Raw genomic sequence first — 27,190 nt, forward strand, 5'->3', positions numbered from 1 at the left:
GTACCTTATATAACATACAATGGAAGTAAAGACCACAATTTATATTTTCTATTTTTCAAAAAGGTTTACCTTGTGTAATTCTGGACAAAGTCTAGATCAGTCCCAATAATGAGACCTTAATTATTGTATTATTTATTTTCATTTTTAAATGGTGTGATTAAATGTTCATTTTCAAGGTGTTGTAAGATAAATTACATATTAAGTATGTGAAAAAGAATTTTGGTCATCTTGAAAATCATACCTTTACATTTCAACAGAAGCGTTTTGCCTACGTCTGTCCCTTTTCCTCATCCAACCATTCATTCAATCCAGACAACTTGCTCTCTAGTTGTTTACATTAGAGATGCTGTCCCATCTCTAGTTTACATAAGATCAAATGTATACAGACCATTCACAAATACAACATTTAGACCCTACACATAGTGCCCCAAAGTACATGAAAAACAACTAGAGACCTATACAATGGGTGGAAAGTGGTGCACAGTACATCGCTGCTCTAAGCAGTTAATCACCCATGCAGCTTCTCATTTAAACATCCAGTGCCCACAATAAATGAGTAGCAAATGTAGTTGCACCCATTTATGTGCCATTGGGCCAGTTGATCCAACAGACATGACTTATAAAAGTAGAATATCATGCCTGTTGTTACAGATATACAGTACTTTAGTGTATGTGTGCATGGTTCTTACCTTGTCACAGTTACTGGAGTACTCAACAGGGTTGACAACACTGAGCTGGTACAACATCTTACACACGATGATGACACAAACCCAGACTGTAGACAGGCAGGAAGCCATAGGCCCAAATCGACTGTAAGGCATTGCCAGAGACCACAACACTACCAGGACCAGGTTCATTACAGATGGCTGCAGACAAACAGGACAAAATTTAGGTCTTCAGGCACCTGTACAAAATAGACTAGTTAAAGACTTTGTCATCAAGTTATATTCATCCCTCAGGCCAAGACAGAAACAAGCCATTCTCAACATGGATGTAAAACTAGATACAACTTATGTATGGGCTCTGATGCAGACTTTTTGATGCTAATTAAGGGAATTTTCGATTAGCCTAAAGAAATGCAGAAACTCTTGAGGGACATCACCATTGTTAATATGAAAATTGATCACATGATGTAGATAGTTCTGCCTGCCACAAAATGTAAACAAACTAATTCTGAATAAAGTATGCAAGAATGCCTGAACAAAGTAAGTGACAGCATTCAGCAGCTTGATGTTGTCATTTGTATGGTACTGTATGTTTGTTTAGTTGTTAGATCCATTGCTTTCCTGATATTAACATTGAAATGTCAAAACACAAATGAATACCTTTCTTTTAACTTAATGGTGTTCTTGTTCAATGTTTCTTCTACGACACAACAGGGGGTCCCATTTCTAATTTTTGTACCATTTAGAGCTATCATTTTAATTTTTTTAATTTTTTTAAATACTTTATTAATCCCTGAGGGAAATTCTGGAAATATAATTTGCTTTGCAGCATTTCCACATTTCCACAATTTCCCAGTTTGGGATCAATAAAGTAATTCTATTCTATTTCAGTTATTCTTTGTCCTACAACTTCCCCAACACACAACACCAATTCCCTTTGCATTTACCTCTTCAACTGCAACCCACACAGAGAAGAAGGCCACCATCTTGAGGATGTGGAGCTCCAGAAGCCTCCACAGAAACACTTGAACTTTCGTGAGATTGTCTGAGAACTTTCTGGACAGAACCAGTAACCTGTCCATCACCAGACCCCACTTACTGGGCAACAAGTCCACTGAAAGAAGGAAGAGGGAGGATTGATAACAACACGGAGAAGGTAAAGGGTGAGACTGGAGAAACAGGAAATTGAAACCAATTCAGAAGAAATCTTTTAAAAAATGTAACTCTGAAAAAGTGTCTTAATTTTAACCGCCCCAGTTTGTCCTACCTTCCTCTTCAGATTCCTCATCAATGTTTGTCACCAGGTCTTCCTCTTCAGAGTTTAACCCCACATTACTGGAGCCAAGTTGCTCCATTCTCTGGCCGTTCTTCTTCCTGGTGGCAGATTGCCTTATTAGTTCTAGCCAAAATAGTTAATTTTAACCAACACTTAGCAGCTAAAATATTCATATTCATTTGTGGTTTCAAGCACTCCAGAAAAAAAGCTGTTTATGTTTCATTCTTAGGAGTCAGCATCTTGGATGACAATGGACCTGTTCTAATCGTATTACTACTGAATGAAAATTCTAACAATTCCCAAATACTCAATAAATAAAAACTGTTTCACATTGGGATGTAATACCGTGTAATTATGTATGTTGTGAAATTTTACCAATTATAAAGACTTGGTTCAGATCTATTCTATCCATTTCTCCTGTGACCCCCTCACATCTCATAATGCTGACATCCAACTCTCATATATGCATCAAATCTCTGCAGATATGATGTTATTTTGAGTGATGTTCCCTCAAAATAAGACACAACCAAAAATAATTTACCACATTTCATAGTGACAACACAGCTATAAAAAGTGATATTACTTGTGTATTGGTGTAACATGATCCAGGTCAGTAATTCTCATGAAGGGTTTGTGAAAGTAGTGAAGCTGCAGAATGCAGGCCAACAGGAAGAAGCCAGGGATCAAAATACTGGTGAAGAGTTCAGACAGAGCAAATGTCTCCAGACCAATTGCTGCTAACCTGAAGAAAACAGTGGGCATTTCAAAACTTCATTACGTCAGTTCAAAAATATCTTTCTTATTTATTTCATACTACTACAACTACTACTACAATTATTATTACTGTTAGCTTATATATAATAATAATAATAATTTGTATTTTTGATGACTGTAGAAACAGCCTACAGCTGAAACAGAGAACATACTGCTCTTCTGTGAAACCAGTGAAGTTTCTCCAGTATCCAGGGAAGTCTTCAAACTGATAAGTGTAGATGGAGATCAGCACCAGCATGGTGTAGGCCACAACTAGCCACCAGAAGAGCTTCAACAGACGCCTCCATAAAGAATAGTATACCTGAGAAATCAGATAAGTTACTCATTTCAATTTAAAGATAATTGCAATAATAACTTCAACGGTTGATTAAAATAATGTTGTCACAACCCAACTTTGGTCACACATATCAATCCTAAATAAATATTTGTAATAATCTGATGACCTATCTTAATGAGCCTCGAACACTCAGTAAAAATGAAGACTTTCAACATGAATCAGTGACCGATAGGCATGTTCCTACCTGATATAGACAGAGGCAGAGAAGGAACAGCAGCATATAGATGATCTTGTATCCAACAAGTTTGCCAGCAAAGGAAACCATGATGAACATCCCTCCACACACATAGATCCAGTATTTGGCATAACAGCTCATCACCATACCTCCCGCAACCTTTAGCACTGAGTCATTAGCAGCGCTCTCTTCTGACAGAAGGGGTTTCAAAGATAGGAAAAGGAGGAAATTGGATGTTGAAAATGTCATTCATTCAGGAGGATTATATACATTGTAGGAAGTACACAAATGTGTCATCTACTATGGACGAGTATGATTTGTGTAAAAAGCTTGAATAGAGAAACTAGCTATTTAACTTGATAGCAAAAAAAGTAAATGTCGAGAGGGCTTACATTCATACAAAAACAGACCACGACCTGATGATTCATTTCACATTGCTGGGTTCAAGATTGTATTCAGTTTGTAACTTCACTTTTACTTTAAAATGATTATCGTCAACCTCATATTCTTGGTAAAGTACAATAGAAACTTGACATGTGCTTTTGATGGGCTTGACCTCAGACAACTTAATGAGTTGTGTATGCTTTCAAAAAATATAAATCTTTCAACTTTTATGTGCGGGTGTTTTTGAAGAAAGATGTTTCACCTCCTGTAGTGACTTCCTGTAGGGGTGTTGCCATTTTTCTCTTCAAACTGAAGTTTTCTTTCACTGACTGACGTACCAACAGCCAGAATGTTAACGTAAACAGCAGCTGATGGAGAAAGTGAGATAAAATAGACAAAGAGAAACAAAAATAAACATAGACACTTGGTTTCATTTTTGTCCATGTGTGTACCAAGGATAGATGTGGAAAAAGTAGGAGAATGTCACTTAACAAGTGACTGAATTAAATTGTAAATAAAATATTGAGGTCCAGTTTCTCTTACTCAAACTTTTAGATTATATGATTTGATTAAATCTACGTATATAATGGAATTTGGCACAAGTACTGATGGTTATAATGCTGAATATATTATTTAATAATGCCTTGAGTTTTGCTATTAAAGTTTGTTTGAGGTAGCACAGCCATGAGGTTTTGGTTTATGTTCAAACAAGTGACCGGCAGAGCTCCTTCCTTGTAGTACTGTGAGTAGAGATGAACTACTACTTTATCTGATGTGTATCTCTTAACTTTACCGACAAGCTCCAGCTTCTATCAGCCAGTTTTCACAGCCAGGAGTCAGTGATAATGTGATAACGATTTATACCAAAAGAAATGTCACAATAAGTCACATATTTGACCCAATTTCATCAAGTCATGAAATATTGATATGCTCTTATCTTACCATAGCTCCCAGCCTTAGACATGGGTACTGGGGTCTGTCTAGTCCTAACTGGCTGAGGCTCATAGTTCCCACTGTGGTTGGCAGTTCAGGCTCAAGCTCCATAGCCCAGACATACTGCAGGCAGCATAGAGCCAGGCCATAGAGCAGGATGAATGGAGAGCACAGTGTGGCTGCATGTCGTCTGCAAAATAAATGCAAATTTGAAATGTAAATAAAAGTTCAGTTCTTAAGAATATCAGGATGTTTTTTAGCTTCCTGATTTGTTCTGCCAGTGTGTCAGGGGTAACAATACCTGGCACGCAGAATCCAGATGAGACAAGCCCATAGCAGCAGCACAAACGTCAGCCAGTTATGATACGTTATACTCCAAACCTGAAAACATGGGCATGAAAACAGCACATGAGAACAAGGAAAATTATGATCTATGAGATCAATAGTTTGATGCAGCCACTGAAGGTTGAAGGTGAAGAAATTGAACTGAACTGACTGTGATTGTTAGCCATTAAGTTCAGTTTTGCAGATTTAAAGTTAGACTAAAGGTAAAGTCTACTATATTGCTCGATAAATGTTATTCTATAAAAGTATAAATGGCTTTACAATAGTTACCATCATAGCTATGAGAGCACAGACATAGCTCTGCTGCATGACCACCTTTCCCAGCAGGAAAAATGGACTTTCACTCTGTTGGCCAACGGTGGGGCCACTATCACCTGCCAAAAATAAATGAATACATTAACATTGGGTGGATGGATGGATGGATCCAGAGAGAGTGAGAGAGAGAGAGAGATACAGGGATGGATGGATCGTTTTACTGGTTGCTTTAATTGTATCCTCTAAAAACAAGTTCCCTAATCTGGGAGGCTTGTTTGAAGCCCATCAAATTGTCTGACCATGATATCAGCTATCAACGCACTAAATACTTAGGACAACAAATTAAAATGTTTCGACCTTGCCAGGGTGTACCCCTCTTTCGCACAATGGCAGTCTTTAATTGACCACCAAATGTTTCATCCATTTTATCCCTGGGTTTAAGCTGATGTGAAGTTGGTTTATTTGAAATGAAAAACTAAAAAGGTTGTTGCAATTAAAACAAACCAACTCTTGAATGAGAGAACAATTTGTTTTTTGATCAAATTTGATTATACAGTTTCCATCTTGAGGGTCACTTCATAGTCATAGTCTTCTGTGTCACAAATGAGTTTTTACATCATCAAGTATTTGTAAAAATCTAAATCCTAAACACATATTCTACTGTTGTAAGGTTTGTCTATTCAGAGTCATTTTAAAAGAAGAAAATACATTAAAGTTTTTTAGAATGATAATAAGAGAATTCAAGTAATTTATACCCAGATCTTGTTGGCTATCTCCTGTAGCCGTTCCTCCTCCGCTGCTTTCTGTTCCCATAGGAAGAAGCATGATCTTAAAGAAGAGAACAGAACAGAACTTTTAGGATGCAGGTATCACACCTCCATGAAAATGTGAACAGATTTGGTGTCATCATTTAATTCTTCTAAAAATAACACCTATTAATATCAACATGTGGAATACAAATCATTTTCTTATTATAGTTTGTAAAGATGATAAATCTCAGCCCTTAGCACTGCACTTTGAAAGTGTATAAAATGAACCCTAATGAATAGTTGTCACATAAATATGAGCCTCTACCTGTGTATCATCAACTTTTACTATATTCTATGACCTTACCTCGACCTCCTCCTCCTCCTTCTCCTTTAACACACTGCTTTTCTCCTCCATTTTCTTCTCCCCAATCTGCTGAACATACATGCAGTTACAAATTGAAATATTTTTTTGATTAAGAAATGTATAATATCAATGAGATGTTTTGTTTTGGTTGCAGAACCTGTGTTCAAATTTAAATCATTTTCTTCATTCTTGATTTGCCAATGACTAATCATGTGAGAAAGTACATTCTTTCTTCTTTTATTTTAGCTTATCTAATTTTGCTGCTGCACTGATTAGTGTAATTGTTAGTGAAACAGTAAACTTGCTAAACACAGAATGCACACAGTAAGCAACAGCATGTTTTGTCATGCATTGGCACCACCTTTAACATCTTTCAAACCAATCCATCTAAACATTCAAAGAAACAATTGTATTTATTTTTTGTAATATTGTTTTATTCTGCTATGGAAACTCTGCAGTCAGTAAAAAAAAAAAAGAATATACCTGGTTTGGTGTTCCATGGCATCCTGTTTTCAGAACAGTTGCAACAGTAATGTAGAGAAGGAATAGTATTCCAGGGTTGACATAAACCGGCCAATCATGATCAGCGTTAAGGTTGAGGTCATTGGGCGAGGAGCAGTTTCCTGGTATGATGATGTCCTTCAGACCAAAGAGTCTAGACACAAGAGAGGGGTTGTAGACAGATACAACAGGATACTGTTACTCATTGGTTTATGCAACAAATGCTAATTCTAAAAGAGCTTCTCTGTTCAATGATGTGAAAAAATGATGAAAAGGGAATGTACTTTGTAGCCTTTGAACAGCTTAATATTGCCTGTAGAGGACCCCAGAATGCTATTTCAGTATTTAACAGAAGGATTTTAAATGCACCCTAATTTTTTTGTATAGATCCTGATATTTTTCAAATATTGTTCTGGGCTTGAAATGTCTTTGATTAAGTACATCATGCACTAATGTTTTTGAATGGGTTGTATGGTTATGCCACCTTGTGGTGCCTTTGAGTATGTCTAATTACGGGATAAAGGAAATAGTATTACATTTAGCCCCCTCACATATGCATTGAGATGGTTACAGTGTTGGTCGCGTTCAATCCAAAAATGGCTGTCAGGTTGAGCTTAAGGATCATCGCTCAGATTTGCATGATTGTTCCTCATACTTAAGGACAAAGTGCCAGAGGTTTCAGCGCATTTTGGCCAACTAGAGTACCAGGTGAAACATATTTTGGTTATTCCTTAACACTCAGCTGAAGCTGTAATATGTTTAATTGGTTTGAGAAGATTTAAAACTTTACTGAGAACATCAGATGGCCAAATAGGCTAAATAGGCTAAATCAGGTTGGAAAAGCTGGACAGGCAGGCCTGCCTTACTGCTTCATAATGCTGAGCGACATTTGAAAGTATATCAATGTGCCACAATTATGACTATTTGTGAAGTTTGATAAAGACTCCTACAACAATAAAGGCACATCTCTGATCATCTCTACTGCCTGCTGACAATTAAAGAGCCAATCACAATGGAAGGCAGAGAGGTTGTATAACTGTCTGCTACAAACTTGGAAGCTTGCTTCTCACCTGTTAAGGAATTGTCCTGGGGCCAATACATGAATCTATTGAATTGAAAAGTTTCATCCTTTTATGTAAAATGTCCATCAGTCTTACCTTGCCCAAAGGGTGTGTGGAGGGAACAAGGCCTGAGAAAGCAGACTCTGGTACAAGTATAGGCAAAGCATGTGCCCCGATGTGAAGAAGCCCACCATTACACACAGCGCATTAAAGCCCAGGTGACTGATAGGAAGATGGCACGACCACCATGTGCACACACCAATGAAAAGCAGGAAGTAGATAGCTGAGAAGGCAGAGGGCAGTGTGATGCCTGGGAGGGAAAAAGAGCAGTGGTCAGGGACATTTAAATTCAAACCAGGGCCCATACTATGAAAGTCTAAAAGGCACAAAGTGGTTTGTGCTGTGTCCTTCTACATTTTGCTAGTTAGACAGCAGATAATCTGGGCACAGAGTTAAGCACAGGGCGCAAAAGAGATGGGTTTCCCTGGAAAGTCACGTGACAAACATAGTTGGGTGAAACATTCATCGAACCAATCAGAGTGTAAGATCTTGCGACCTGTAAGAGCCAGTTGCGCCGGGCACCTGGTAAACTAGCACAATGAAATGTTCTCTGTGATTAACCGAACCCAGGATGGCGCATTTAAGAGAGCTTAACCCCTGCTTGGGTTGATCAGTTTTACACAGTGTAACTAGCAAAACGTAGTGAGACGTGTTGTGTTTTAGACAACATGTTGCAGACTGTGAAAATAGAGTCCATTATGTTAGCCATTATGGCACTCATTTTAAATGTTTTCTGACTATGATGTAAGATTTACAAGAAAAAATTGGAGTGTGCCGGATGAGATTTTCATGTGTGACCTTTCAGGGAGCCTGACAGGTAGGAAAAAGCAGAATCTATGATCATTTGATAATCATTAATGTAAAATAATTGCTCACTGTACCAGTCACCAGACTTTGGTGTCACTTTTTCACCCCCTCGTTCATGCGTTTTGAAATAATATGGACACTTGATAAGGTTTTGATGTAACGCAAATCCTACCAGCTAAAGCCAGAAGGCTGACAGCCAAGACTCTCCCCATGTCCCGCAGAACTTTGGGTGCTGTGGCCTTCAGACGCTCAGCCAGTTGCTTTGCTCTGGTTACTGGGGAAACTTCCTCATCAGGGTCTCCAGGTAATGACCTCTCTTTCTCTTCCTCATCTTCTTCTTCTGATGCCTCTTCCTCCTCCTCATCTGCCACTTCATCATCTGTACTGTTACCTGTTACATCATCATCTAGCTAAGTGGAGAGATGGAGAAGAATAAGTTACAATGACAAAGCTAGAGTTGAGTCTCACAAATGACAATTGTGTATGTTTTCAACAATTACAGATTAGATGCAGCACCTAGAAATAAAATGTTTACGTAACAGATTTATTGTTGGTTGTACTGATTGTCAAAATTTAAAAACTGCAAAAAGCTGCAGGATATTGTGCTAATATCCCAAGAAATATTTGAATACCAAACTAAAATACATGTGATGTTTTAAGAAAAGAACATTTGTGGAAAAGCTCCCTTAATATTAACTCAGTCACTTGATTTCCTCATCTTATTCTGAAGTGTTAAAGTCTAAAATTGAGCACACAGCTGACAGGAATTCAGCCTGTTCACAAATAGACAACTTAAACAAGGACAACACCAACAGTCAAATCTATAATAAAAACAGACTTTGAATGTCAGACACATAAAGCTAACACAATATAAAACAACAACAATATAATAAGTAAGGAGCTCATACCGAATCCATTATTATTATTATTTTACCAAGTAATGCAAAGTGCAGTCTGGAGATTTATAGTAGAGGGCAGTAGTGAAAGGTTTAATGGTACACTTAACCCAGAGAGATTGCAACATGTCGTCACTCTTCATTGTAAAAGATTAAAGAGAAATACTCAAGCTCTCATGTTTCTCATTTAATCACAATCTAACTGTCTGACTATTAATAAAAACAGAACACCCCCTTCTTTTGTGTCACTGCCAACAACTTTAGATATACACACACACACACACACACACACACACACACACACACACACACACACACACACATACTCAGAGAGTAATCTAATATCCCTGTGAGAACCAGCACATAAGAGAAGAAGCAAAACACTCTGACATGACATGGAGCAACAGGTGGCTAATATCTGACGTTACTTATTATATTACTGCGCTAGGAATTTCACGACTCTGCCACCTTCTAAAGAATGTGACAGAACTGATGTGTAGAAGTATCCAGTAAGAAAGAGGAGATTTGTTAGCTTAGGGAACCCGCTTGATGTTGGTAGATTATATATTATTCAAAATGGAATCCCAATGCATTACTTTTTTTTGTTGTTGCAAGAGGTGCAAGTAATTTCACCCTGAAATACTATTAACTACAAGTTTACAAGCAGTGCATTGAAGTATAAAAGCACTGATAAACTATTATACACTTCCTGGCCAAAACTAGACATTAGGCGGACACTGTTTGAGACACACTGGTGAACATAGCGGAGCTGCTGTAAACACTGCAGCTCATGCATGAATTATGTGCATGAAAATGTTTCATCTTAAGTTCTTTTTTTTTGTAGCAAATTTGAGTGTTAAACAAAACTTGCTCCCTTAACTTGTTCTTAAGTTGGAACAAAAGTTAAACTGAAAACACCAGACCAGACATGAGCCAAAATGCATGAAAGCCAATCTGCTGCTGGATATGGGTTGGTTATTTGTGATAATTGATAATTATGAAGGAATTAAGAAGCTTTTTAACATAAATCCACCTTTTTTATTACAGAGATCAGGGGTGTAAAACCATTACCAACCCTCAGAGCCAGCAGGAGGTGGACTATCACCAGAAACAGAATCACAAGTGCTCAGTGTTGGAGCTCACTATTAGTTCACTGAATAGACCGTTTCTGAGTTTAAATGTTAAAAGCCCTTAGTTTATTTTCTTTGTTTTTACATGACAATGTAGTCGTCTGCCTTTATATAACTTATTGGTGCAAGTATGTACTCCATTGTCCCCTCCACATATTTTGACCCAAATCTCTGTAGTATTTGTTTGGGCGGTTGCCTTGGAGACAAAAAAAAAGAATGAAAGTGAGAGGGTAAAAAAAAAAGGTGAGATGGAAAAATACACAGATCTGACTGAGGGACGGGAGAGTAGGAAGCTCAACTATATTCGGCAAAGCTAAAGCAAGAAGGCATGGTAACAATTAGGGCTGAAAAGCTGGCACACTCTTTCCTTTACATCGTGCACACAGTATGTCAGCAATGATTGCAACTTACTCAAAACATTGAAAGGCTACAGAAGAAAAACTGGAAATCTGTCAAACAGCATATTATTACATGCCATTTGTTACATTACTTCTAGAATGCAAAGGAAAAACTAAGAAGGAAAACATCAAATAAAACAGTTATTTTACTCTTATTTTACTTGGCATGAAATCAGGTGTAAGGTACAGCTTGTAAAGTAAGGTTCCCAGAGTTTCACAAGAACAATAATCATATAACTCTGTCATAAAAATTGACAGGTAAATGAGAGGGAAAGATCGATAAGATCAATAAGGGCTCTCTAAAAAGTCTGCTGCCTTCCTAAAGACCTGGTCTAATGGCAGATAACATTTAAAAGCCTAACTAAAGTAGGAAGGAGAGCTGACTGGAGGCTATAGAGAGTGGGTCACAGCAGAATATTGAATATATTTTTTTGTTCCTTTATATACTGAGGAAGTTCTGCTCCTGCACCATTGAGAGAACCCTACATAAAAAACATCAAGCTCAAACCTACATACTACAGAGAGTGTTTAAATAAACACTTGGCTGCTTTTAAGGGTTTGGGTTTTGTATCTATTATTGTGTTAGTAATCCACATGGTACCAACACAAAGGCATTTCAGGAAGAAATTATGCCAGAAATAGCAAAAAAAAAATTAGACAAGTGTGCCTACTACAGAGACAGAAAGAAAATAATTTCAATAAATCACAGACATAAACCTGTAAGTGTTGGAGCTACTGATCAGATTTAAATGAAGAAGACAAAAGGAATTCGGTTTTCAGTTTTATCAGGTACTCATAAACGGGAAGCCTGTCTTGGCTGCAGATTTTTTTTTAAAGTAACTATATCAATCAGGTCTAACTAGGTCTCGTTTTTCTTTTTGTTTAAAAAAAAGAAAAGAAATTAGGTAATTCATTTAATCTGACAGTGAGAATAACTTATCATACAACTGGTTATCCAGTTAAAATACTAAATAAAACAGCTCCACAAAATAATCATTCATTAACATTTTTGCAAACACAAACCCACATACACACGTATTCACACACAAACACACAGATACTCACTGACGTAATGTTGGCAGCAGCTACCATTTCTCTGTTCCTGACCAATCTGCTGCAGAGGATCATTGTAACGAATGTAACCATACACACACCCAGGTCAGGACACAGAAGACGTAACACATTCCAAGGATCTTCCAAGGGAAGCCTACAAGATAAACACATGCATGTATGGAAAGGGTGAAAGAGGGCCAGCATTTCATAATATAACACATGCATGCAGATGCAAGATTGTGCCTAATATTCTTCTTCTTCAATCAATTAGTCCTAAATTGAAATACATGGGCATCAACTTTGCACAAAAAGTAGACCATTGTCTGAATACCATTTCGTGTTTTTCACTGATAAGAAAAAGCAATCATCAATAACAGTGTAAAGAATTAAAGGTGCAACACGTAATCAAACTTAACACCTACCTGGACAGTCCTATATGTCTGGAAATAGTGTCCCATCGTGAACAGTTTTCACCTATCGCTATGTTGAGAGGAGGATAGGTGTACAGTACCGTCTGGAAGCAGATATGAGCCAGTACAAATAGGACACTGGTACAGAATACCACTTTGACAAACCGACCAGTGTGACCTGGAAGATAAAGAGATGAGACACACGTGAAAAAAGCAGAGGAAAACCCTAGTTCCATTAGAAAGGCCTCCACAGTGTATTGAAGCTTCTTTATAGTGAACTTAGATACAGAGTTCTTCAAATGCTTTGTTTTGGCTAACCTACAGTCAAAAATCCAAAGATATTCAGGTAACTTTCCCAGCAAATTTTCTGGCTAAAATAATGGCCCTAATGTTTGAAAAAAAGTTTCTTAGGTTTATTAGTCAGTCACATACTGTATGTTTAAGAACTCGGGGCGTGGAAACAAAAAAATGAGAAAAATCCGATATGAGAGTTAGGGTTAGGGTTTGTGCCAACACAAATGATCCTACCTTTGATTGTGTGTTTGTTTGGACACAGTAACCATGGCAGCAGAAGCAGGTAGAGAAAGTAAACCAGGGACAGGACATTGTAGCGAAGAAGACAAGCTGCAAAACAAAAACATGAGCATCAGACTAAAGTTTCTTTTGACGTAGGCTACAATTAGAGATTCCAGCATTTATTACAAGTTAGTATACCATAATATCTTGCCTAGCATGCTCATTATCTCTTATCATCAGCAAGACATGAAACTGCAATAAAGCATATATGATCCTATACACAACCACGAAAATATGGGAACAACAGGGGACTAAGTGGGAACCTAATGTAGAATACAAACTAACATTAATAAACATGAAACCTGTTTAATTCAACCTATTTTGGTAAAACAAGACACTCTATACAAACTGGAGGCTCACATCATTGTCCAATTGGGCACATGGCCTCGTGCAGCCTAATTACTCGAGAGGGTGTGTGGAATTACTCTGCTTGTTGCAGTAAGCTTAGGGAATGTGGGGGCAGGTGAAAAGTATGGAGGAACCTTTTCAGGACATCACAAAATGTAAAAGAAAATAGAACATCAATTAACAAAAAATGTGTCAAAAAATGGAAAACATTTATGACTTGTCAGTATCAACATTTGTCCTCTGACATTATTCTAAAACATGAGAGGTATACCCTGAATATGTTGACTCCCTATAGGTTTTACAGCAAGCCTTCATGTCTATATTAGACATGGAGTCTTTAGCGTAGTCTTCCATGTGAGTTATGAGACCTCAAAAGGAGAAAAAGCATGCTGTTTAAAACATAGTGATCTAATTAAACCTTCATTTAACTTTTCAGGTGGAGACCTGGTTTAGTCAGCACACCAAATAAAGTTTTAATGAAAATAAAACAAACAGAAAGATAACATAGATAAAGATGAAGAAGCACACAAGAAGACAAGTAGACCTGCTATCAACATGTGTCATTGGTGATGGCGTTAGAATGCATCTCCACATGCATTCCTAGTGATTTGATCCCACTTCCTGCTTTACATGCAAGCAGGAACAAAAAAACTATATCACTACATGCAGGAGAGAGAGAGAGAGAGAGAGAGAGAGAGAGAGAGAGAGAGAGAAATGTAGAAAAGTATTCCACTAACGTTCTATCATTGTCAAGTTTTTTACTTTGTGTTAAGAAGCCCTCTGTTGTGGCTTTTATGCATTAAACATTTTTTTTAAAGTTTTTTGTTAACCCCAAACTTAAGTTGATAGAAGAAATACTGATTTAAATATCAATTAGTCTCTAGGATAGTTTTTGGATTGCTTTTTAGTCTTTAAAGAACGAATACAAAGTAGTGGTGCATTTCACTATTTCCTTAGACCTGTGATGTTGAGAGTGCCAACCTTCTGACACCAAAGGGAATCCATTTAAAACACTGTGAAATAGGGAAAGCAGCCACCATCAGTAAGTACTCTTGTAACTGGTTAAGAGGTCACAGTTTATTGTTTTCTGAAAAGCCATTTCTGTGCACTGTCATCATCATCTGAGGAGAACCTACACATTTGTCTTAGTTTGCAGATTTCTCACCCATGAAGAAAAGTATCTGCAGTTTTGTTTTGTCTTAATGTAAGTTAAAGGAGGAAGGGGGGTAGCTTTAAGTAATGGAGTCAATCTGCAGACATTAAGATCTGAGATAAAACAACGTGTAGGCTTGTTTCCTCTTGTTTCCTCTTGTTTCCTCTTGTTTCCTCTTGTTTAAGACGTGCAGTGATAATAATCAGCTCACCATCAGTTTGTTGGGATCACAGTTTCATATGGAGGCGACAGTCCCATCAGTCCCATCTTAATGTTCAACTTGACTTTATTTTACCTTCAGTTTTGTTTCCAGTGCATCTCCTAAAGATTCTCTACACAACTCACATGTTGAAATGTAACATCTGACTCACAACTCGGAGCCTTCACTTGTTAAATGAATCATTCAGACACACATGAACAATCACAGACAAAAAAACGGAGGGCTGTTCATTAAACAAAAGGAATGTGTTGTTAAGCATGTTTTCATTTATATTAAATACAATGGCTTCAACATTATAGGTTGTGATAAATCCAACAGCGTCTTATTTTTTTACTTTAAACATAAAGTTAATCTGGTGATGCAAGAAGACAAGAAGAAGCACAACGCTACTTCATACACGCCTGCTTCACCCCTCGGGTTATTCCTGCTCGAGCTCCGCACAGAACAAAACTCCAGATGAGACTGTCACCAAGCTGCCAATCATGCATGCTCACTCTATACAGACACCCACAAGCCCTTGTGTAATACCATGGATTCCAGGAGCAAAAATATGTAAACAAATGTTTTCAGCCGACCTTTATTCGATGCAACGCACACAGAACATTAGTTAACAGAAGGTCCTGTTGGCAAGTCTGGAGATTTGAACAATTAATGAAGTTAGACGGTTACGCTTGTGTGGCCTGTGTGTGTTCTGCATGTACAGAGCTGAGCAGGTGTCTATAGCAAATGATGGTGCACCTACCTGAAGGTGCACATGCTATTAAAGGGATTGAGAGCTGACACTCTGATTGGTTTCGTTCATGTTCCACCAAAAACTTACCAATGTATAGCTAAGGGCAGCTAATTGAACATCTTTGCATCCTGCACCTCACTTCAATATCTTCATTGTTATATTCAGGAATCTTCAATCAACAGGAAGGCCTACACTGCTATAATTGTGCTGAACCGGTTTGTGCTCCCCAGGCATGGGAAGGGTTCCATGATGAACACTTTGTTTAGTGCAAAGAGTATTGTATATCCCTATTCATCACTATAGTTTGAACATTGCAGCCTGTGGAGGACGTATACACAGGGCTGTAGACTTTTACATTTGTTTCCCTTAATCAACTGAACGGTCAGTTCAGTTTTAAAAAAACTACATCCGTAACAATCTTGTTTACACCTCTATTAATTTCACTCTTTCTTTCCCCTCTCTCTCTGAATTGCTTTTCACAAGTTATTGTATCACACAAACATGACTTGTGATAGAATAAAGGTCAAACACACAAGCTCTCTGTTATTTCCTCCAGTGACTGAAGTAGAAAATATGTAGTCTTCCTGCCTGTCTGAAGGAATTGGACCACCCCAGAGGGAGTTTTGTAAACATCACGCTTCCTACCTGGCTTTTTTAAGGTTTAGTTTTTATCTCTTTGTCTATTACTTTCAACATAAAACAGTCCAACGCAAATCATAGAATCAAGTTTGTGTTGGTGAGCAGCTAGGGATTATAAACAGGCATATGAGACCCTGGATTGATCTTGATTGTATAATGTCGCACTAAGTTTATAAACTACAATGTCATAAAAGATTGATAGCGTAAGAACACTCAAACAGGAACTCAATATAGTCTACACAAAAGGGGTTTTGTAAAGTACACACCTTACTGTAAGTCTTTTGATGAAGTCATTTGTTATGACCAGAGGCTGTTCTGGTGAAACCTGTATGATTACAGGATATCAAAGCTACTGATACTTCACTCACATGTTTATTGCTCCTTCTCCTGGTAAGCCACAATCTTGTTTCCTTTATTACATATTCTTGGATACTGGATGTTTCTGTGCTACATTGCCTCTGATATTCAACAAGTGCCATAAATAATGCTGCCTTAGTACTTGTGTGGAATCCTCCTCCCCCTCCCAGCCTTAAATAAAACCATTGTTCTCACAACATGAAGATGTCTAGTCAAAGTGACCTAGAAACTGGAGATGTGTTCTTCCTTTCCTAATTTTTAACATCTTAACATGTTAACACATCTTGTCTTAACATGTCTTACTGACACTGAATTGACTGAACCAGACTTTTATTTTTTCTTAAGGCTGCTATTGTGTACCAAAACGTATATGCTATAGATGATGATTTCAAGGTTTCTAATTTCTTCATTTCAAAGCAGAAATTCATTTTAATAAAAAAAAAAAAGTTTCCTTTTCTTTCAAAAACATATTTTTCAATCACATTTCAAATTGACTCAAACTTTTGAGCGGTAATGTTTGTGACTCATGGTTCATCATGGCCAAGTGACTCAGGCAATCCATGCTGTGTTGGTATGTTATCTGTGTCTGTTCACACCATTGTTCTCCAACAGGTGGGGAAGTAATCATTTAAGGACTATCCCAACATTTTTCTGAACAATGATTTCAACCTTGAGCTTTTTTTTTTTCATAGAGAAAACACTTTATATGACATTAGTGGCTTAGTTGGGACCATTTTAGAAGAAATAATTCTTTTTTTAAAAACAACATGTAAATATTGGGCCTCTGGTCCTCTGTGGCAATCAGTTCTACAATTCTACAATTCACTTAGCAGACGCTTTTATCCAAAGCGACGTACATCAGAGAGTAAGTACAACACAAGCAAGGATCTAGAAAAAGGAAACGATGTCAGTAAGAGCAAATGATCAGCTTTGAGTCCGATTGGACACACAGGTGCTGACAGGCATTGCACAGAGGCAAAGCACAACACTGACGGCAGTTCTTGAGAGCTCTAATCACTATAGAAACCATCTTAGAGACGCCGTTATCTAACAAAACCATCGTCACAACCATCACCATCATCAATAATATGGAGACCATCATCATCATTAAAGTCGTAGCACTTGATATCAGGAGGGTTGAATTTGTTTCAAAAGTGAAAAATTTGGATTTTTTGGAAAAATGGATTACCATAGCATATCCAGAGTCAATGAGACCACGTCTGTGAGCTATTTCAGACAGACAACTCCAGGTGCATGGATTTTATTGATTCATTTGACTAGCCACCAACAAAGTAGCAACTACCCTTCCTCGTGTCCCCTCATACGAGCATTCAATGAATATAGACACAAATTACATCATTAAAAGTCAAATAACAAAGGAAAAAGACAATAAAAGAAATAGTGGTGGGCGATATAACGATCTAAGATCGTGAAGGATTTTAACATGCTGACGATCTGCCAACGCAGGGAGATCGTAGAACCGGGCTCATGTGTTTATTCTATCATGCTGCAGTTTACGCTCCGACACAGACGCGTTTTAGCTCCGCAGCGGTGAAAACAAAAACGAGTAAAGTCCGCAAAAACAACTCCATCCCGGATATATGCAAATGTTCTGATATTTTCTAAAACCAACACGGAGTGGGCAACAGTTAACATATTTGCATAGTTTGCACAGTTAAGATCACATCTCAGATAGCGACATAAGAAACTGTTTTTTGACGAGCCGGAGAGACGTTCACAGTCTGCAGAGAGTCAGACAGATTTGACAGATTGTTTAAAATGTTGCTGTCCTTGTTTTCTGCTCTCTCTCAGTTTTTAAAAGTTACAATCAAGCTTCTCCACCCGAAGCTCACCTGTTGTGATAACTGAATTTATAGGGATTACCCTAAACGACGTTACAAAGCAGCAGGCAGGTGAGAGTGAGTAACCATGGTGACTGTCTGTCTGTCAATCAACGATGTCCCGCCCCCTCTATGAATTAAACTCTTCTGTCAGTAAAACTTACTTTGATCATGTGTCACAGAATGAACACATTCTGTATTATGTTTGATTATAAACTAAACTAAAGTTAGTCCAATGATGTCATAAAAAACAGCAAAGGCTGCAGAGCCTGTATGAAGCTGTAGGGACTCTGCAGGGCTAAATAGAACAGAAACACAAGAACTTGAAGTCTACATGTTTTTAAATGAATGCATCACTGCGTGAAAATGTTCCTGAAGAACATAAAAAGAGGACACATACCTAAATCATAATTTCAAAGTGGTGAGGAAAACCTTCAAATTGTGAATAAATATTGATCGAATTGAGGGAAAGACATTTCTGGTGCTAAAATGTTCTGGGTGAGAGACCTCCAGACCTCCTACAAAGATGTTTTTCAAATAGACTAAACTTGTCAGTGCAGTTTTTGTGCATTTAAAAACATTTTAAATAAATGATTTTGCCAAAAAAAAATTGTGATACGATATTTTTCCCATATCGCCCACCTCTAAATAGAAATAATAATTAAAACAACAATAATTGTAACAACACAATAACAGGTGGAACAACAAGATGAACCTATTAAAGCCTACAGGTAATGTCCTGTGACAAAGTGGACTCAACAAGGCTATTTGTCACTTAGGTCATATATATTCTTCTTATATAGGAAGAAGTTCAAAACTTTTCTGGTCCTATCCCTTCTTATTTTTGTGCATTATTCACAGAAAAATAAAAATGTTTTCATCAATCAGTGTATGATGCTGGACTTGTTGGCAAGTTTTTAGACAAAACAACAACAAAATAATGGGAGCAAGACCATGAGCCAAGAAACAACCAAATAGAAAACAGCTCCCACTCGTATCTATTCAATCTTTTATTCCTGAAGAGTTTTTTTAGTTTAAATATAGTGTTGCATTTTTCCAGCTCGTCATCACAGTTTTTCTACAGACTAACACCCTTAGTTGTTACACAGTGAAGTTTTGCTTTAGTTCTGATTGGTGGTTTCTTGAATATACAGGTTCCTCTCAACTTATGTTTGCTTTCTCTCGGTTGGAACAACTCCTGGATACCATGAGGCAATTGCTGATAGTTTGCTTTGTACATCATTTGAATAGTTTTATAGTCCATCAAATCTTGAAATTTTAGTGTTCTTAGTTTAATAAATAATGGATTTGTTGGTTCTCTGTAAGTGGTTTTATGTATAATTCGTATAGCTCTTTTTTGCAGGATGAAGATTGGATGTGTATTTGTTTTGTATGTGTTCCCCCATACCTCCACACAGTAGGTCATGTAAGGAAGTATGAAGGAGCAGTACAATGTATACAGGAAGGTTTGATTTAGTAGGTCTTTGGCTTTATTCAGTTTTGCTATTGATTTGGATATTTTGGCTTTAATATAATATTTCTTTAATGTGTGATCCTTATGGCATGTTGTGATGCCTTAAAGTACCGTGGGAAATGTATCTGCCGAAGTGGTTTTGTGTCTGTATTGTTTTTTTCTATTTTATGATGATTTGTGTCCCCAACCTGTAAGGAGGATGGTTAGAGCCAGGTGCTGGTAATTGGGGAGGTTTGGCTCTATAAAGGAGAGTCGTTTGTGAGCTGTGGGGGTAAAACGGGTCAGGAACAGACACCAGGTCTTAAGCTGTGATGAGTTTGTTTATTCTCAGTTTCTCAGTTCACATTTATGTTTTTTGTTGTTGTTGTTTTTTTTTTGCATCTTTCCTGGTTGCGCTTTAAATTAATGTCCACTGATGGGACCCTCAACACAGAATCATGAGTCTGCCACCTACTGCATCACCACACCCTCTGACCACACTACCTTACATGTCCCCACATCTATGCAATCAATAAAATACAGTTTTTGGCGATTTCAAACTTGACATGCGTCATTATCCAGTGTCACCTGACAAACCGATTTTCAGTGAGTGGTCTAGCTGCAAGATTTCCCTTCTTTTTCTATTCTATTTCATTGCCAGCTCTGTCCTGCACCAACCACCACCACTACCCCAGCATCAACCTGTAGGCTCTGACTGGGGGTTTTAAGTATCATCATCCCATTACTCCTCAAGTTTCTGCATGTAAAATAAATGTGAGGAGTGAGGAAGTTGGAGCCTAGATGCCAAACACAAACTATATGATGTGCTGCTGCAATAAATATTTCAACAAATGCAAATGTGATTTATCTGACTATAATAAACTTTGCTGTGGATTTAAACCCGCAACAACTTTTATACAAAAACAAAACAGCATTACAAAGATTAGGTCTGGGCTTTCCCTAAAAGAAAAGTGTTATATTAGAACTTCTATTGTTATTCTTAACACCGTTCTTTAAAATTAAGTATTTGATTGAAATAAAGAAATTCAATAAATTGTCACTAGTTTCCTAAAGTTCTAAAGGTGTAGTGTAGCAGGAGTGCATTGAAACAACGTTGAGAAAACAAACAGAACGGTTATATTGTTTAAATGCGGTTATTGTCAGCACGGTTATTAATGACAAGCTCTGATTTTGTTTCTTAATGATCTGATTCGAGGACTCTATCCAATGTCTCTAGGACTTTTACATTAATCTTCCCCGAAAAATGAATTTCAATTAAATTTCAATTAAAAAAACTAGACCCTGATTCTCCAAATCTGTCAGAAACACAGTTAAAAAGATAGCAATTCAGAGAGAGAGGGGAAAGAAAGAGTGAAATTAATAGAGGTGTAAACAAGATTGTTACGGATGTAGTTTTTTAAAAACTGAACTGACCGTTCAGTTGATTAAGGGAAACAAATGTAAAAGTCTACAGCCCTGTGTATATGTCCTCCACAGGCTGCAATGTTCAAAATAGCCAGAGAAGCACAGAAGCTGATGATGGACTTTTGTCATAAAACTATGATTCTCAGAGCAGATCAGAAATGTAATATCAGTCCCAACATACATTACAAGCAGCATGCGAGGGAGCTCCACCCTGCAGCCCAGCTGATCATCAGACACACCCAAAATGATGTCTATGGACGGACATGATAACACTGTTTAGTAACCACCAAACCTATCTCTCCACACGACTCCACCCTCTTGCTCCTGTTTTTTCCTCTGCATATATTCAGGCACAGGGTATTCTCTTTTTTTCTCTTTGGTGTCTGATGCAACAGCTGTTATGGTTTTATTTGTCTTTCCATATCTCTTGGCAGGCTGTGGTAGGAGATGTTGCAACACCTCATTCCAGCGCTCTGATCTCTGCCTATGTCTCTTTCTCCAACTGGGTTGAGGTTATTTTCTACAAAATCCTCCTTTATAATAGAGGCTCACAACAACTAAAGTTGCTCACAACCTCCTAGATCCACATTCTTCAGATGGAATCATATAATAATGATTTTTCAACTTGGTTGCATTTTGTAATTTTATGAAGTTACACATAACACCAAAAGAAATATGCAATATGATCTACGAAAGTTCAGTTCAAATTGTCTTTTTAGTCCACAGAAAAAGAAGGACTTTCACTTCGCAATTGCAGCTTTACCCCGCCAAACCGATGACGTTTGATCATCCAGGACAGAGCAGCATAACTAGATGTTTTCCTATATTTTGGAATTTTAGATGATTATTTGAAAATCTTTTAATAACTACAAAAAGGAACAACCGTAAAGGGAGAAATAGCTCATAGCAGATGGACAAGCGATATTGAGCGAGTGTGTCATTACGCACAGAGGAGAAAGATGAAACAGACAGACACTTCACCTCGTTCTATTGTAACTTCATTTAGCAGAGTAAAGTGTGCTCTACACTGCAGACTGTAGTCTTTGTTAACAGAGTGTTGCTGTCAAAACAGCTTCAACGTGTGATGAGTGCGCATTGATGTCTGCACGTCCGCTCGCCACACTCACTGCTCTAATTATAATAAAGTGTTAAAACGGTCAGAAGATACGTCTGTGTGAAATTTTATTTGAGGTTTGCTGTATGTTGAAGTAAGAAACTTCATATTTGAACGTTAATACTATTATTATATTATTATTATATTATATTATTAAAATCCCGAAGATTAAAATTAATCAACAGATACAGTCGGCATCACGTCATAGTTGGGGGCGGGGCCTACAAAACGATTACTCGAGTACTCGCTTTAACAATGGGAAGAGTAATCGATTAGAGAACATTTTGCATTTCTGCACCCCTAGTTCACATATCAAAACACTGACAGTAAATTTGACATATTGTTTATATAAAGACAAACTCTTGAACATTTTACAAGGTTACATGACCATCTCTCATTCTCATGTAAAGTAGTGTTGGAATCTCTCAAGTTGGAATTCATCTTTTTTCTTTTGCTTGCAGCCTCTTAAGTCTCTGTCTCTCTCTTTCTAACAGACCTGGTCACTAATCAGGGCCAAACAGGCTGAAAATAGGCTGACTACAGCCACCAGCGCTGCACCTCAACTGCATGTCTACTTTGTGGTCATGAGTCTTGGTTTGTAAGGTTTACAGTCTGTCATGCATTCTTGTACAATGACACAGCTTTAAAAAACGGATTGCTTGCACTGTATTTGCCTCTGCCATGTACAGGCATAATTCTTATTCTAGATCCTAAAACACATCTCTAAAAATGAAAGTGCAATTTTTGTAATGGGACACTGAGCATCATTTAGCTAGCAAAGGGACTTTTCAAATGTGTGACATGGGTAAGGAAAAGTGGAAATGCTTAAAGAGCCCATATTATTCCCTTTTTGGGGTTTGTATATTTAATCTATGTACCTACTAAAGTATGTTCACAATAGCTAAAGTTTGAAAAAAGTGTCTGTTTTCATGAACTGCCGCTCCATGCACCGGCTCGCTTCTGACTCTCTCTCTAAGGCTCTGAAGTGCCCACGTTCAGAGTCCCCTCGTGTGCCAAGTCTGAGCTGATTGGTCGGCCTGTCAGCTCTGCCGTAATTGGTCAGTCGCTCAGCACGGTTCTCGGAAATGTCCCGCCCCTTTTAGCACCTTCGCACTACTGTGCTACCGCAGGCTACGGCATATCGTGGGCGTGCTACAGAAGTTAATGGGCGTGCAACATGAGCTGCTGGGCTTGCCACAACGAGCCAATGGGCTTAGATCAGTGATATCACGCTGACAAGACGTCACACTGGCAAAAATTTTTTGAGGGGGGCTAGAACCGAGCGTTACATGCAGCTAATGCTGCAGCTAACAGGAGGACGTAGGAGAAGCCGCGTTTACGTGGACTTTGAATTTTTGCACATAGATGTGCCTAAACATGCACAGGACACTTGGAAAACACACTAAAGAGCATATAAAACCAGAAAAAGCATAATATGACCCCTTTAATAAATGTATGCTATGTTGTGGCTTACACACTCTGTTCCACTTCCAGAGTGCAGCCCCTCTCAGGCCAGTGTCACGTTTCCTTCCACCTTACTCTCCATTCCTCAACCCTGCATGGTACTATTTTTGTCATGGAAGTGAAAAGCTAATAACTATTCTCATGATTTGACTTTTGGGACGCAATGAAGTGTAGAAATATTTCTATTGTTTGCAAGTTCTTTTGCAACACAATTATCACATCCTGTTCTGTAACTCAAGTAAACATCCCCAAAACCAATTCTGCTATAGAAAATAAATCGAGCACATTTCCTACTCGACACCAAGACTACAGTGTGTTACAAAACATTTACTTACAACACTTATTTACAACACTCTCTTAATTTTCTCACAGTCTTCATAGGAAACATTTCCTGCTACAAAGGAACATACTGCATAAAATGCCAACCCTACAGCAAATTTCCAAAACAGTTTCACTCAGTTTACAGCTCCTTACATGGGAAAAGACATCGTGTATTAGGGGTGCAGAAATGCAACATTTTCTCGAATCGATTACTCTTCCCATTGTTAAAGCGAGTACTCGAGTAATCGTTTTGTAGTTCTTTTTTTTTCTATGATTCTTTTCCCCCACGGGAGGCCCCGCCCCCAACTATGACGCGATGCCGACTGTATCTATTGATTAATTTGAATCTTCAGGATTTTAATAATTGTTAGTAATAGGCCTTTGTATTAACGTTCAAATATGAAATTTCTTACTTCAACAGACAGCAAACCTCAAATAAAAATTCACACAGACGTATCGGGTACCCTAGTACTCGTTTGCACCCCTATCGTGTATGGTTGTTCAACTAGCAATCAGAGCTTAAGCATATCAAAGAAGCACAAACAAGTAATAGAAAGTGGAGAAGATAATGGAGGAAGAGCCGGATTTGAGATTTTTTTAGGTCCATGTCTACAATCTGAGAACACAGTAACTGGCATGTTGAGCTGCGAATCAGTAAAGAGAACTGTACAATACAATCCTAAATTGTCAAGTAAAATAAAAAAAATGGCTCAGTTAACTGAAAAGCACGACATGGGAAAAAACAAATGGAATAAAAAGTATCAGATAATTTTCTCAATGTGATGTGAGTGTTGCAATGAGGAAAACTGGATATAACAAATCAACTCTTTTCTGATGTATGCTTTGTGTATTTTCTGGTTTGCAAGCCTCAAGCTGCAGAAGGCTACCCATTATGTGCTTAACTGCAACTCTTAAAACCCTTGAATGCACCTCCCTGAATCTTGGAGAGAACAACAAGGTTAGAGAGATGAAACCATGACTTGAAATGTCGGACTATTCCCTTTCTTGCAATTAGCTAACTTGTTACAAAGTTCAACCAGAAGAAGTTTGAATAGTAGCCAATTGAGAGTTGGCATATCGCCTTCAGCAAAAGTGGAGACGGACATTTTTCTGTCCATTAGTTGATTCTCCCCCGGTGCTTACACTGGGACAAGGACAGTAGTCCAAATGAAAGGCCATATCAAGCTATACCGTAGCTTGACTTACTGTAATTGTACATGTAAACAAACTAAGTGTGCTAGAAAAGGACACCCAGATATGACTCAACACAGGTAACTTAGCAGTCAAATTTGAATTTGAAGGCCTCTGAACAGGTGGTTGTATTTGACCGTTCTCACTAAAAAAAGGCTGGTCACTCAGGGAAGTAAGTCAAACAATGAAAACCCATATCTTGAAGAGTCGCTAAACAAGCAGCCACCTACAAATGAGAACCTTTTAGGAGAGATGAGCAACCTTTATTTTAGAAAAACTAATCCCTTGAAACGTTGACTCCTAATTCTGGTTTACTCTCATAGAACAGATTGCAGGGGGAACTTGTTTAGCTCAGCTGGTACAGAGGCTAAAGCACTCGTTACACTGGCAGGTTTGACTCTCAAGCCTGATACTGTTTTCTGCAATTATTCTCCACTCTGACTCCTCGCATTGCACTCTATTCAGGGCGGCTGTGGCTCAGTTGGTAGAGTCGTCGGCTCTCAACCTGAAGTTCAAGGGTTCAATCCCCAGCTGGGAAACATGTCCAATGTGTCCTTAGGCAAGACCCTGAATTGCTCCTGCTGCTTCAGTGGTGGTGTATGAATGGGATTAGTTACTTCTGATGGATGATACTAAAGGGGCAACCTCCGGTCTCAAAATATGAAGCCTATGCAGAAGTACAAAAAACTGCAGTTCATCGAGGTTCCGCTTGAGGCTGGCTGCAGAAGCGCCGGAAGTGCCATAAGCCCACAGCCAAAAAAGCCCGTTTTTACCACAGGAATCAACATGTTTACAGCCTGGTTCAAAAAACGAGATATATCTGAGAAGTTGACGGCCCCTTCTCCTCACACTGTGTGGGGGGGGGGGAATTTTTTTATTACTCATCAGATTTTATTCTATTAAGGAAAACGACTATGCCCATATTTGGTTGTGTCAGATTTGATTGACAGCTCTGCGGTAATTATTAGGTCAGGAGGCTAACAGCTTGATCCGTCTGATTTCTCCTCTTTTTTACTTCGTTTGGAGAGTTTGTTTAACACATATCTGACAACATACATGGCTTGCTGTGCGGTTAACAGACCATCCAACAAGTTGATGCTTCAGTTTTTTTCGGTAAGTGATATAGTAGTGTTATATTTACTGCTTACTCGTGTCGGTATTTATATTTACGGACCTTTAGCTTGTTTAGCGTTAGCTTGTAAACCAGTCGGTTAACTGTGTAGCTCATTATTTACAATGGTTGAGAAATGTTTGTTGTTAAGATGTTGAAAATAAAGGTAATAAAGCTAAAGGTTCATCTCGGTGGTTATCTGACGTTATGATGAATGTTATACTCCACGTAAATGTGGACATTAAAAAACAAACTTTGTGTAGTAATTATCCGTCAGTAACATAAACTGAACTGAACCTAATGTGCTGTGTAGGTTATAGAGGATGACATTAATGTTACATGGTTGATGTAGTGTCTTAAGATTTGAGCAAACTGTTAACAAATTAAAAAAAACTTCACTTTGTAAGAGCATCTGTAACCATTAAGAACTATATTAATAACCATATTAATTTTCACTGAACTCATACACAGAATATAGCAGTAGAAATATAAAATATAAATAACATATGGAATGAAAATAAGATATAAAGCACATAGATATAAAGTATAAGAAATAGTTTGAAGAATACAGCCATGTACTGAGCTCATGTTAATAATAAATGAGTTACTGTATGTTCTGTACTAAAGCACAGAGAGTTGGGACCTGTTAATGATAATAATTCAGGTAGTAT

General features: G+C 37.9%; 1 protein-coding gene across 3 annotated transcripts in view; it reads right to left on the minus strand.

Moving 5' to 3' along the window:
- Positions 1–27,190, minus strand: part of piezo1 (piezo type mechanosensitive ion channel component 1 (Er blood group)) — a 62,931-nt gene that overhangs the window by 24,132 nt on the left and 11,609 nt on the right. For 2 of the 3 annotated variants that reach the window (XM_065959507.1, XM_020638248.3), the window contains exons 2-19: positions 13,102–13,197; positions 12,586–12,751; positions 12,176–12,317; positions 8,859–9,096; positions 7,916–8,129; positions 6,741–6,912; positions 6,258–6,323; positions 5,900–5,972; positions 5,160–5,263; positions 4,846–4,925; positions 4,554–4,734; positions 3,874–3,979; positions 3,237–3,418; positions 2,868–3,016; positions 2,525–2,683; positions 1,933–2,039; positions 1,613–1,779; positions 690–866 (exon numbers count right to left, since the gene is read on the minus strand). In XM_065959507.1, the coding sequence (XP_065815579.1) occupies positions 690–866; positions 1,613–1,779; positions 1,933–2,039; positions 2,525–2,683; positions 2,868–3,016; positions 3,237–3,418; positions 3,874–3,979; positions 4,554–4,734; positions 4,846–4,925; positions 5,160–5,263; positions 5,900–5,972; positions 6,258–6,323; positions 6,741–6,912; positions 7,916–8,129; positions 8,859–9,096; positions 12,176–12,317; positions 12,586–12,751; positions 13,102–13,197 (2,579 nt within the window). The remainder of the gene's footprint in view (positions 1–689; positions 867–1,612; positions 1,780–1,932; positions 2,040–2,524; positions 2,684–2,867; positions 3,017–3,236; positions 3,419–3,873; positions 3,980–4,553; positions 4,735–4,845; positions 4,926–5,159; positions 5,264–5,899; positions 5,973–6,257; positions 6,324–6,740; positions 6,913–7,915; positions 8,130–8,858; positions 9,097–12,175; positions 12,318–12,585; positions 12,752–13,101; positions 13,198–27,190) is intronic. The other variant, XM_065959506.1, reaches the window with a different exon arrangement.

This window comes from Labrus bergylta, chromosome 10 (assembly GCF_963930695.1).
Source record: "Labrus bergylta chromosome 10, fLabBer1.1, whole genome shotgun sequence".
Lineage (NCBI taxonomy): Eukaryota > Metazoa > Chordata > Actinopteri > Labriformes > Labridae > Labrus > Labrus bergylta.